Here is a 13,480-nt window from a genome sequence, read left to right as displayed (position 1 = left end):
CATCAGAGAATACAATCATTTTTCCTTTGGGGAGAAGTGAGTAGAGGTAGAGATGGGGATCACAAATGACATTCCAGAATGGTTCCCTGCTTGGAGAAGAACAGGGAAATAGGGACAAATGACATATTCTTGCCTCCACGGGTGGGGGCAAAGCCTGTATTCTTCACATCCTCCCAGCAGAAGCAGGGGATCCAACTCCCTCACACCCAAGGTCTGACCTAGAACTCATCCCCAGCCTCCAACCCATATTTCAGGAAGAGGTCTATGAATAGTTTCTGCTACTGGGTCATTCCTACATCAGAACTGGGGATGGCAGGGATGGGGCAAGGGCTCAGAGGTTCAATCTGACCCCAACCAACCCCCATATGTACTCACTCATTGAGCACCATCTGATTAACAAAAAGAAACCAAAGAAACACCAATAAAATTAGGAAGCCCTTTTCATGGCATTTCACTAACTACTCCTTGAGAACTCTCTGGTTGCTGGAGTGAAAAAGGTAACAACAATACTCAGACCAAGAAAGACCCACCTAAAAACCTTGTATCTGGCTACTCCAATGTATGTCCTGAGTATCTCCTCCCCCACCACCTCAAGACCTGGGAGGAGTCAGTTTTACCAATGAAAGACATGTCACATTGAGATTCTCGAGGCCATCCCCAGATAAAAGTCCCCAGTGTACAAGAACCCAAATAAGGACACTATTTGGGAGCTTGAGAATCAAAAGTTATTTATCAACGGGTGATTGGAAAAGCCAAGCTTTCTTGAAACCAATTTCAGAATGGTTAGTGGAAATTCCTGTTAGTTTCTTTGGTCCACTTGCCCAGTGGCAGATCTTCAACTGAAAAGGACAAAGAGGAAACAGTAGTCTTCAATAGGACCCACAGTGCCCTAGCTATCCAGCCCTAGCTGAAGAGACAAACAGAGCAAAGAGAGGACTCCTTTCACCACCAGAAATCACTCTCACAATGGGGGCCTTCTCCTCCCACAGGTAACTCAACAGTCTTACCTTCCCTGCTTAGCCTTCATTGGGAAATACTGAACCTCTTCAGGGTCATAGGCCATACTCTTTGGGTCCTTTCTAAGGACCCCTCCCTCATTTAGTGTAGAAGCACTTAGTAGAGTCCCAATGCCATGTTTGTATCATTCACTCTCTTGAGGATGCTGGAATGCCCAGGACCAGAAAAAGAAGGGAATTCACACTGAAAATTAACCTAGCAGGTCCAAAGAGAAAGTCTCTCCTACGATGCCAAAAAGTTATTCTCACTTTATGTCAACATGGTGTGAAGGGAGGGAAAGTAACCTGTTAAGAAAAGGGCTTTTGAGTCAAATACAATAGGCAAAGGGTTCAATCAACATGTGAAGGTACATAGAAGCAATACAGAATACGGAGGGAGGGAGGGACTAAGGTCCCAGAAAGGAGGAAGAGATGGGGTAACCAAGTGTGAGGGAAAGAGTCACTTAGCAGGCCAGACACCTAAGTTCTAGTCATGGCTCTTCCCAGTAACCCAGCATATGACTTTGAGCTTATCTAGTCTTCAGTATCCTCATCTGCAAAATAGGGGAAAGCAGTTTGTTTAACCAGGTGCCTGTTAGGGTCCTATGAGATGACAGCATCTTCCCCAAATGTCAGTGACGGACTATTGCAAAATATTCAGGAGGGTGTCAGAGGGGATCTCCCAGGGCAGGAAGTGCCTTTCAGCCTCATCTCCAAAGAAAGGGTCACATATATACACATTCACACATACACAAGCAGAGTGGTCAATGATTTCATCCACAGCAGCAGAGACACATACAGAAAAAACAAATACTGTTGATGTCTGATTCCTTCTTATTGGGAGAGGGGCCCTGAGGATATAACTTGGAGGGACTATATGGTCAGAGGAGAAAGGTCCTCCTATTTGATAATACCTATCACCTCGCTACTCCTTCCTCAAATCCAAGGCAGCCAGCTCCTTGAAAGAAACCAGTCTGTTACCCTTCCCTCTCCCATCTACCAACTCACCTGTTTCAGAAACAAAAATCTGCAGACTCTGAGGGAAATAACCCCCTAGTTAGCCATTAGGAAATGAACAGAATCTACCACTCCTGAGATTACATAAGGTGGGGCAGCTGTGTCCACACGCCTCTATTTCCCTGAAAGTTATCAATGGTTATGAACGGGCTTGTTTTGGGCCCCGCCCAACCTTAAGGTCGCTTGAGTTTTCTCTCTGAGTGAAGAGAGAACTAGTCTGGACCACCCTTTTCTTTCTGGTGCCTTTACGGTTGTTTTCAAATTGTTTAACCAATCTCAGCGTGAGAGTGAGCCAGGAAGTTACCATCCTCAAAGAGGAATCGAAATGGGGAGAAGGGCTACGACGCAAGCGCAGGGTTCCAAATCATGCAACAGGACCTGCAAACAGACTCACACCCCAGACATCAAGAAGCATCTCCCAGCCACACATCTACATGGAGCTTATGTGGCCTCTCCTAGCAGAGGTAGCTGGGGCAATTGGGGGAGTGGAGGGCATTAGCCTCCCATCAACCTGGAATCCCTATTTAAAAGATGCTAAAAATAAATTAGTAAACATTGCTGTTTACAGAAATAGAAATCATTTCTGTTTCCAAAGGCCTCTCACCATCCCAGTCCTGGACATCTCCAAGACTGCCACCCCTGACACCCTCTCCAAGGTCCGCCCTGGTGGATGGGTGAGACACCAGAGTCCTTTGAGACTGGGAGCTCCTCAGGCATCTGAGAATTCCAGTTTCACATCCCTGGTTCCTGGGAGGGGAGAATCTTCAGTACTCCGGAGAGTACCGGAGTTCATCCCTTCTTATCAGTTCCCGGGGGCTCTCTTGAGGCAAACCCCACTTTTAGGATGATATACGCGTTGCAAGAATTCCCGCTATTTTCCGGCCCCCAGTACCTCCCCAGAGTCCACATGTCTGCCTGGACCCACCCTCAAAGCAGAGGAACCAGTCTGTGCCTTGGTGTAATGACTCTGGGAAAAGGGGATGGGCAGAGAGAAGGCAGGGACAACCGCCTGGGGGATCATCCTTGAGGGTAAGACTGACAGCAATGACTGTCCTACAGGCAGGTGGTGAAGCTGGGCGCCGGGCCGGGGCCGGAGCCGGAGGCGGAGCTTTCCACCTCGCTGGCGAGTGGCGGGTCGACGCGGGGAGTGCGACGACGCCCCCGGTACTCGATCATATCTGGATGATAGGTTGGGTGGCGGCGAGCGTGTTTGGTCAGGTGGTCGCTCCGGGAGAACTGCTTGGGGCAGAGGGGGCAGGAGAAGCGCTTCTCGCCCGTGTGCGTCCTGTAGTGGCGGGCCAGCTCGTCGGAACGCGTAAACTTCTTGTCGCAGTCGAGCCAGTCGCAGGAGAAAGGACGCTCACCCGTGTGGGTACGCTGGTGAGACTTGAGGTGCGACGACTTGTAATAGGCTTTGGTGCAGCCCGGGAAGGGGCATTGGTGGCGCTTGGCAGCAGGTGTGACAGGCCTCCTCCGGGGCACCTGATCCGCGACGGGGGCGGGGCCGGCCCCTAGGGCCCCTCCAGAGACCCCACCAGAGGCTGCTGGTGCGCCCGGGGCGGCAGGCGCGCTTGGGACGGCGGGCGCACCGGAGGAGCTCTCAGGAGCGCAGACCGCCGCGGCGCCGGAGGCGGGAGCCAGCTCGGAGCACGGGGTCTGGACGGAGCACGGGATCGGGTCGGAGAAGCCGGACGAGGCGCGTGGAGCTTCCCCCGAATTCTCCCAGGAGCCCTCGCCAGAGCTGCCGCGCAAGTCCTCCCAAACGCCTGCAGCCAGCAGGTGGGGCGCGGCGCCGCCCGCGCCGGGGCTGGGGGCGGGGACCTGCGGGAGAGGGGGAACCGACGCGGGCCCCGGTGGCCCCGGACCCGGCAGAGCGGACTCCGGCGGCGCCGCACCCACCTCCGAGCCTGCGGCTCCGCCCGCACCCTCGGGGTCCGGCGGGCGGTGGTGAACCACGGCGCCCGCGGACATGGACACCAGGCACTCGGCGGCGAAGTAGTCCAGGCACGCCACGGCGGCCGACATGCTGGGACCGCCCGGCCGCCGGCTAGCGCCGTCCGAACGCGGCCGGCCGCGGGCTAGGGAGTTCCCCGGAGCGTCCGTCCCGCAGCCTCGGAGCGAGAAGCAGGAGGCCGGGTGCGCGCCGCCCGCAGCCCGCTGCCGCCGCCGCCGCAGCAGCCGCTGCCGCCGCCGCCCGCGCGGAGCCCGCCCCGCCTGACGCGCCCCTGACGCACCGGAGCCCGCGGGGGCGGCGGAGGCCCGCCCCGGCCCGCAGGACACCCCCTCGGAACGCGCGGCCCCCCGGCTAAGTCATGTTTAACAGCCTCAGAAATTATCTTGTCTCCGCGTTCTTTCTTCTGCCGGCGAGCCAGGTAATGGTAACGGAGCGAAACTCCCCGGTCGGAACTTCTGGGCTGCTCGCGGCCTCGCCCCCCCTCCCCCCGGCTCGCCGTCCGCTGGTCCGTAGCCAGCTGGGTGTCCCGCGGACCCCCAGAAATTTTTTTTTTTTTTTTTTTTTTTTTTAAGGAAAAAAATGGCTAATACCTGACATGTCTTTCGGTTCATAATTGCGATTGTTAGCGAAGTGGTCTGGAATTCCATTTCACTCCCCGTTCGCCGCTCTCAGGCTAAATTGCAAATATCCCCAAGTCTGTAGCAAAAAAAGTTTTCTCATTGAGCAGCTCAACTGTGAACCCGGGGGCCGGGAGCAGTTCCCTAAATAGATCCGCTACGTAGCCATTAATTAATAGCATCTCGAACCAGAAACAGTTTTAACCTTGGAAAAGCAAAGAATCCTCTCCCGGTTGAAATTGAAACTTAAAATCCTTTAGGTAACGATTTAACTGTTCAGCCAACGAAAGAAAAATGCATGTTTAAACTGCATTAACCTGTCACTGGCATCCAAACAAATTTAAACGCTGAAATATAAATTATAGTCTAGCGGCGAGATAAACACATTAAAATGGACTCCCACCATTTTAATAATAGAAAGTCACGTTTCCAATTAGGCAGTCTCCTGTAATTTGCTTTTGACAAAAGTTAAAAGTAAGGAAATGCAGCACATGATATAGAATGCTCATATGGTGTTTTGTGATTGTGGAGGTTTGCCTTTTTTATAATCAAATGCATGTACGGTTTCTTTTACGTGTCTTCATTGCTTTCATTTTTTCCCTCGTTTTTCTTTTAAAAAATGTAAAACCACATAGAAAAACAAACAGGATAATTTCTAAAAATAGTCATATCTTAGTTTTTGATGTATACAAGCTTTTATGAGTGAATTATGTGCATTTTATTTGTAGTTCTTAAGTACTTTTTCTTTTGAAAATTAATACGTATGCAGCAAGAATAACATACGTTCATGTATTTACTGCCTAGGATAATCAAATGTGAAATTTTTGTTATAGTTGTTTCGTGTTTTTATTTATATTAAACATTACAGATAGAGTTGAATGTCACTTTATTTCCCTCCCCAGTCCCATTCACCTTTCTCCCTCTTCACTTTTCTAGGTAATTAGTATTATAAAGTGGCTATTTAATCTGCATTTGTTTTGATACCCTTATTACCTAATTATATATGTAAATATATGTATATGCCCATGTTTGTTTATTAAAATTTTTAAGTAAATGGTTCACTAGTATACATATCATTTTGCAACTTTTCTCCCTCAATATGATTGTGACAACTATCCAGGTTGATACCTATAGAATCTACTTTATTCATTTCAGCAGTTTTTAAATAATATTGTCAGTGTTACTATTTTTAAGGCGATTCCATTGCAAAACAGTTAATTTTTCTGAAGTTCCTCTAGACGATTAACTGTTCATTTATCTACGCATTAAAATCTATCAGAGATAGAGTGATTTACTAGCTGTTTTGGTTTTATTATTTAGAAAAAATGTGAAGATGTTTAAAATGCAGAGAGAACATTACAAGCTCCCATATACCTGTCTCATATAATTAATATGTTAACATTTTGTCATGTCGCCCTCAGATCTATTAAGTATTCAACATTTCCGATAAAATTGAAGTTCCCCTTGTACTGCCCCCAATACCGTTCTCCACCCTTTTCCCCAAAGGCAAACACTGACATGAATTTGGTATGTAACTTTCCAATCTGGGTTTTACACTTTAACTGGATGTGAACCTATAAAATGCAGAATATTGGTTTAAATGATTTTTTTAAATGTACAAACATGGTATTAGACTGTACATATTATTCTTGGACTTGTTTTTTTCCTTCATGGTGTGTTTTTATTTTTTCTCTTCGTGTTGATAAATGTAGATCCAGTTCATTCATTTTAATTGCTATATTGTAGATCCATGCATACAAATGTGTCCTGTTTATTCATTCCCCTATTGATGAATATTAAACTGCTGTCAATATTTTGGTACTACTTGTACATGTTTCCTTTGCACATATGTGAGAATTTCTCTATGTATCTACCTAGATGGAGAATTGCCGGGCTCCACACACATTTTCAGTTTTGTGAGAGACTGCCAAATGGTTCAATTTGCACAACCATCAGCAGTGTATGACAGTTCATGTTTCCCTCACATGATCTTGTTTAGATTCAGACTTTTATTATTCCTGCCAATTTGATTATTTTAAAAAACAGTATCTTGTTGTTTCATTTGAATTTCTCTCACTGCTAGTGAAATTAAGCATTTTTTTCCCATATGTTTATTGGTTATTGAGGTTTCCAAGTCTGAGATTTGTTTTTTCACAGTCCTCGTTCATTTTTTTCATTGGATCATGTATGTTTTATCTTTTTTCCTCCTGATTTGTAGGAATTCATGTGTATAAACATTAAATATATTGTCTCAGTCTGTGGCTTGTCTTTTAATTGCTTTTGATGTCTTTTGTACTATAGAAAATTTAAAATGTACTCATATTCATTGATCTCTTTCTTTATAGTGTCATTTGTGGATTATTAAAGAAACCTCTCCATACCTGATGCATAAAGGTAGCCTCTTATGTCTTCCTTAATGTTTTAAAGTTTTGCTTTCTACACATGAGATTGATCTATCTGGGACTTATTTTTTTTTAATGGTGTAAAGTAGGAATTTAATAATTTTACTCCTCCCTTTTCCCCCAACCCCCATATGGAAGGCGTGTGGTAACCTGATTTACTGAACAGTCTTTTGTGTCCTTATTAGTGTGTAATGCCACCATGATTGTAAATTAAATTTCTGTGTGTTCATGGATATGTTTCCAGTTTGTCCTTTTCCACTGATCAAACCAAATTTGACCCAATACTACGGTCTTAATTACTATGGCTTTGTAAATCTTGATGTGTAGAAGGGCATATCCTCTCTTTGTTCATTTAAAAAATTGTTAGGTAATGTACATATCATTTTGCAACTTGCTTTTCTCCCTCAATGTGATTTTGAGAGCCACCCATGTTGATAACTGTAGAATCTGCTTTATTAATTTCATGAATGTATAGACTATTTTTGGACTTCTATTCTTTTATACTAACTTTAGCATTAGTTTGTCAAGTTGCATTGAAAAACTCTTTTGGTATTTTGCTTAGTTATATTTATAGGTTAAAATTGGGGCGCTATGACAACTTTAAAAATTGAGCCACCTAGTACATTAATATTATTCTGATTTTTAAATGTCTTTCAATAACATTTTATAATTTGCTTATAAAACTCTTATACCTCTTTGTTAGACTTATTCCTATTGTACCTTACAGCTTTTGCTGATATTATAAGTGAGATTTCTTTTCTATTAAATGTTTAAATTGGTCATTGCTGCTACTGTCGTTGATAGAGATCCTGTAGATTTTGCAATAACCTTAAGTGTTAGATAATGTTGGCAAACATGCTGAACTTATTAGTTAGTTTATTTGTAGATTCTCTTGTGTGTTCATGTAGATTATAATATTATCTATAAATAACACCCCTAATACATTTTTCTCTTTCTTATCTCCTTGGATGGGCTGGCACCTTCAGTATAACATCAAATAGTAAGGGTGAGTACAAGCATTGTTTTCCTATTTTTATCTCATTGAAAATGTTTCTCATGTGTCATAATTATGATATTTGTTGTAAGTCTTTGGTGGAAACCCTTTATCAGTTTCCTTCTATCCCATTTATGCTTAAAGTAGGAATATTGTTAAACCATGAAATGAATATTGAAATGTTGTTAAATGCTTTTTCTAAAAGTACCGAGATGATTACAGGTTTTATCTTTGCTATGTTAATGTGACAGGTCATATTGATAGATATTTCTGATGTGAACCTCCCCTTGCTTTCCTGAGTTAAACCCTGCTTTGCCTTAATGTACTGTTATTTATTAACATAGTGCTTCATGTATTTTATTTTAGCATCTATGTTCATAAGTGACATTGGTTTAAAACTTTCCTTTCTTGCACTTTGTGCAAGAAGGAAAATGCATTTGGAAATTTCTTTCTTTTTTCTATATTCTGTGACAGTTTGGATGAGATAGGTATGATTTGTTCCTTGACTATTTGGTAAATCTCCTCTGTGAAACTATCGTATTTTGAAAATTCAATTTAATTTCTCTAATGATTGTTGGTTTCTTTGGGTTTTCTATTTTTTCAATCAATTTTGATTATTCACATCTTTTTCCTAAAAAATTACATACTACATTTAAACCTTTAAAATGTTGGTATATGGTTCATGGTATTCTCTTTAAAAATTCTTTATGGTGTCTGTAGTTATATCCTATTTTTCATTATTGATGTCATATATTTGTGAATTCTCTATTTTTTCTTTTTTGTCTTAACAAAGATTTGTCTGTATATTTAGACAAACTTATAGAGGTTTATGTGTAGTCTTTACAAATAAGAAGATCATATATCTTCTTGTTGATCATATATCTGTTTCTTTTAAAATGTATATATTTGTTTAATATCTATATTTATTTTTATTAATCCCTCACTTACATTTTCATTGAGTTTAGCGTGTTATTCCTTAGCACCTTAAGTGCTTTTCAAGTTAAATACCTATCAATTAATTTCCAGTATTTCTTATTTTCTAATATATAATTAAGGGCTATAAATTTCCCTTAAAGAGAAATTTCGGTTGCTTTATCTGTATCCTGCAAGTTTTTAAAGTAGTGCTTTTATTGCCATTCAGTGCTAAATACTTTATAATTCCACTGTGATTTCTGAAATATGAAATTTTTGGAAGGGTGCTGTCCCCGAATTTCCCTGGCATTGTATCACTTGAACTATTCTGTAATCAGCGCTCATTGTGTAACCTCTCAGGAATTGGGTCTAGAAGTATAATTGGGGATTATTTGAAAAGCAAAGTAGAATAAGGGTAATTTTTTAATGCAGCATATATTGTGGCCTTGAAGTAAATGTTACCAAAATGTTATCTCTCCCAAGCCCATTCAGAAGCTTCCAGGAACGACATCAAAGAGATGTTCCTGAAGGCCTTGAACAGCTGACTGGTCTATTCCTTTGGTCACAAGTAGTTCAGGGCATGTACATAGTAGGGGTTACATAAATATAGTAGAAGAGATGAGTAGGAATATACAAGCTGACAGATTACTATTACCATTCATTTATGATTATTCATCCCAGACATTCAACATTCCTAGAAATACTGCACACCTGTTTGCATCTGTTGCCAGTTTCCTTCCCGCCTTTTGGCAAAAGCTAGTCTGTTCTAGTTCTAGCTCCATTGTCTCTTGCTTTCTCATGATTCACAATCCATAACATACCTTTTCTCTCTCCAATATCATCTGTGTTTTCTTCTGTACAGAATAATTTGAATCAACATTCAATAATGGATTAATACCTTCAGTTAAAAAATATCCCTCTATCTCTCTCGACTCTCCTTTCTCTTCTAGCTACTGCCACATAGCTAGGTTGCCCATGAAAGCCAAATTTCTGAAGTGCTGAATATGTTCTGTCACCACTTCCTTACCCCCATGGATTATTAAGTTTGCTTCAATATCGAGCCCTCACTTTGCTACAGAAATTCTTGTCAGGATCAACATTGATGCACCACACAATGTAAATGTCCTTAACACTACTGAACTGTACATTTAAAAATGGGTAAAGTGAGAAATTTTTTATTATACATACTTTAATTTTCAAAGCTTTCTTTTCTCAAAAGGAGAAAAAAATTAACATTGACCCCCTTGTTGCTAAATTCAATCCTCAAATAACTAGAACTCTCAGAGCAGTTGAGCAATCTTTGAAACATTCTCATCTTTTGGCTTCTGTGATACTACATTCTTTTGGGCTTTCTTCATCTTTCTAACTGTTCCTTAACAGTTTAAGTCTTAATTACTCATTCCACCTCTTTACCTAATCTCTAAAATTTAAACTTCTACAGAACTCTATCCTAGGTTTTCTTCTCTCAATTCTACCCACTCTCTCTAGGTAATTTTAAACATTTTCCATGATTTAAGTACACCTGTATCCCAAGAACTTAGAAATTTTATAATCTTTAGCCCAGATCTCTTTTCCAGAGATGTCAGGGAGTCTTAACTACTTGACAGCTCCCTAGCCTTCCTGGAATGTCTCATTGATATTTCAAACAGTAGATTAAAAAGTCAAATTCTACCCCTAATCTACTCTTACTGTATTCTTCCCTGTCTCAGTACACAGCACTTTCATCTATTCCTGCTCCTTAAACCAGGAAACTGGGGTCATTCTTGACAGTTCCCTCTCCATCAGCCCCCACATTTAATTAACCTTCAAGTTTGGTTATTCTGCTTTGAAAATGTGTCTTGACCATCTCTTTTCTCATTTTTTCCTGCCGGTACCCTAATCCAAATCAACGTCAGCTTTTGGTCAAACTATCTTAATACTGGGTTCCCTTAACTAGTTCCACTACTTCACTCTTGCTCCATTCCAGCGTCTTCCCCATATAGTTGCTGCATGATGAAGTTATCAGAACCTTCCTATCACAGTTAAGACAAATTCAAAATGACGGGCAATGATCTGGCTCCTATATACCTTTCTATACGACCTCCTACTCAGTCACTGTATTCCAGCTTACATTGGCCTTTGAAAACACTAGTTCCTCGAACGCTCACACTGTAAAATCTTTGCATATGCTGCTCCTTAAACCTAAACTGCTCTTGCCTTCACTTTTTGCCTTAATAATTCCTATGCATCATTCATCCATTTTCACTTCCTCTGAGAATCCCAACACCCATAATCTAAACTGTGTCCCTTCTTTTACACAGGCATTCATTGATTTAACAAATATTTATTGGATGCCTGTTCTTCACCTAGCATCGTTTTAGGCACTGGTGATAGAGCAGTGAACAAAGCAGTTTCTGCCCTCATGGAGCTTACATCCTGGTGAGAGAGCCTGATAACAAGCAAGTAAGTAAATTCATAGTATTTCAGATATTCAGTGACAGATGCTATGGAGAACAATAAAACAGGGGCAGTGAGATAGCAAGTTCTGAAAGGGGATATTTTATGTGCGGGGGTTAGGCAAGACCGTTCTGATGTGGTGAACTGAAGGGAGTAGTCTTACAGAAATCTAAGAGAAAAATAGGAAGTGCGAAAGTTTTGAAGCATGAAGTATGTGGGGTGCTGGGCAGCTTAGAGGCTTGTACTAGTTTTCTACAGCTGCTGTAACAAATTACTTAGTGGCCTAAAACACAAAAATTCCGTTTCTCACAGTTCTTTAGTTCAGAAGTCCAAAATCAGTCTTACTGGCTAAAATCAAGAGGTCAACAGGACTATATTCTTTGCAGATCCTGGGTGAGAATTCGTTTCCTTGCCCTTTTCTAGCTTCTAGAAGTAGCTGTCTCCTGGACCCCTTCCTTCCTCTGTAAAGGCAGCAATGATGGGTGGAATCATTCTCTGATTTGCGTAAATCTGATCTACTCTTCTCCCTCTTATTTCTGCTAGTAAGAACCCTTCTGATTGCATTGGTCCCACTTGAATCCAATATAATCTCCCCATCTCAAGATCAGCTAATTAGTAGCTTTTATTCCATCTGAGTTCTGGGTATTAGGATCTGGACATCTGTGGGGAACTATTATTCTGTCTAGCACAGGGAAGGGAAGCATGAGTTCAGGGACTGGGCTGAGTGGGAGGCAGGTCATGTAGGGCCTTGTAAACAATGTGGAGAGGAAGATGGGAAGTCTTAAGGAGGATTGATTCACCTTGGTTGCTGTGTGGCTAGTAGACTCAATGGCAAACAAGAGTGGAAGCAGGAGACCAGTTAATATGCCACTGCAGAAATCCAAGACAAAGATGATGGTGGTTTAGACCAGTGAAGGTGGTGAGGTGTGGTCAGATCCGGGATGTTGTTTGGAGCTAGAGTGAGAGATATCTGCTAAGGTGTTGGATGTAGGGTATAAGAGAACGTGAGGATTCATGATTGACTGCAAGGATTTCAGCCCAGTAACTGGAAGAATATGCTTTCTATTTTGAGATGGGGATGGCTTTAGATGAAGCAGGATATAGGAGGTGGAAATTGGGAGTTTGCTTTTGGAAACTTGGAGATAGGGAAGCTGAGTTGGCTCTTGGATCTGAGTCAGATGCTTTTTTTTTTTTTTTTTTTTTTTTTTTTTTTGAGACAGAGTCTCACCATGTTGCCCAGGCTGGTCTTCAACTAGGCTCAAATGATCCTCCTGCCTCAGCCTCCTGAGTAGCCAGGATAGTCTGATATTTTTATAGTTCAGTGAAGTCCAGCTACATCCCCGACTGGGCAACAGGATAAAAGGGATTTTTTAAAGCTACGTATTTTTATATGTATGTTTCTGGAGAACAGGAATTCTAACTCTCAGTAGAGTTTTTCAAAATGCCATATATAATCATTTGTTTAATAGTTTTTTAGTATAATGATCATAAGATGTTATCTAAATATAATTAAAACTGCTTGTTTTGTGTCAAACTATAAAAACAAAGATTTATATTCTAGGAAATCTAATCATTTAATATCTAATTTTTTAAAGTTTAATTTCCATTCTTGATAAAACCTCTATGTTCTTAGCTGTCAGGTTTCTTCTAGATCCACTGAACTTCTTTCCTGTGACATTCACACTCATGTTAATTTCAAGTCTAAATGAACTATATGTGACCTTATGAAAAACAGATGAGCTTTTCTTTGATGAATTTCAAACACTTTTTCAGTGCCTGTAGTGTTGTGCGCACATAGACAGTAAAGGCACATAGCAAATAATTGGAAAGTATTTTTATATAATGAGACTGAGAGCAAAGGCCGAACTGAGATGTTTATATGAGACAGAAAAAAAAGTGGATGATGTTAAGATTCTGCAGTATAACAGCTCAATAGTTCAGCAGTATGTGTGGTGACTTTGGAGTCTAACAGCCAGATTCAAATCTCAGCATGGGACATAGGACCCTCTACTTTCTCATGAAGGGAATAGAAATTGGTGCAACAGTTTGATGATAACCTGTCAAGATGATGATGTTCATACATACCCTGTGACTTAGAACTTTTATACCTTAGTTATATGCTATAGAGAAATTCTTGTATTTGGCCCTAGGAG

At 41.6% G+C, this 13,480-nt stretch overlaps 1 protein-coding gene and 1 long non-coding RNA gene across 2 annotated transcripts in view; one reads left to right on the top strand and one right to left on the bottom strand.

The window, feature by feature from the left end:
* Positions 1 to 706: 706 nt before the first annotated feature.
* On the bottom strand, positions 707 to 4,143 carry KLF14 (Kruppel like factor 14). The gene has a single exon (XM_003896608.4). The coding sequence runs from the start codon at positions 4,035 to 4,037 to the stop codon at positions 3,066 to 3,068; it is 972 nt and encodes a 323-aa protein (XP_003896657.1). The 5' UTR covers positions 4,038 to 4,143; the 3' UTR covers positions 707 to 3,065.
* A 127-nt stretch (positions 4,144 to 4,270) lies between these two features.
* Positions 4,271 to 13,480, top strand: part of LOC103883248 — a 112,160-nt gene continuing 102,950 nt past the window's right edge. Inside the window, exons 1-3 of the long non-coding RNA XR_645421.3 lie at positions 4,271 to 4,384; positions 6,929 to 6,977; positions 7,972 to 7,991. This is a non-coding gene — a long non-coding RNA (uncharacterized LOC103883248). The remainder of the gene's footprint in view (positions 4,385 to 6,928; positions 6,978 to 7,971; positions 7,992 to 13,480) is intronic.

Source organism: Papio anubis, chromosome 4 (assembly GCF_008728515.1).
Source record: "Papio anubis isolate 15944 chromosome 4, Panubis1.0, whole genome shotgun sequence".
NCBI classification, from domain to species: Eukaryota; Metazoa; Chordata; class Mammalia; order Primates; family Cercopithecidae; genus Papio; species Papio anubis.
The sequence above is the reverse complement of the archived record's forward strand: the minus strand, read 5'-3'. Positions and strand labels throughout refer to the sequence as shown.

Excerpts from the sequence above, each read along its gene's own strand:
- KLF14 (XM_003896608.4), bottom strand. The coding sequence starts at position 4,037 with ATGTCGGCCGCCGTGGCGTGCCTGGACTACTTCGCCGCCGAGTGCCTG.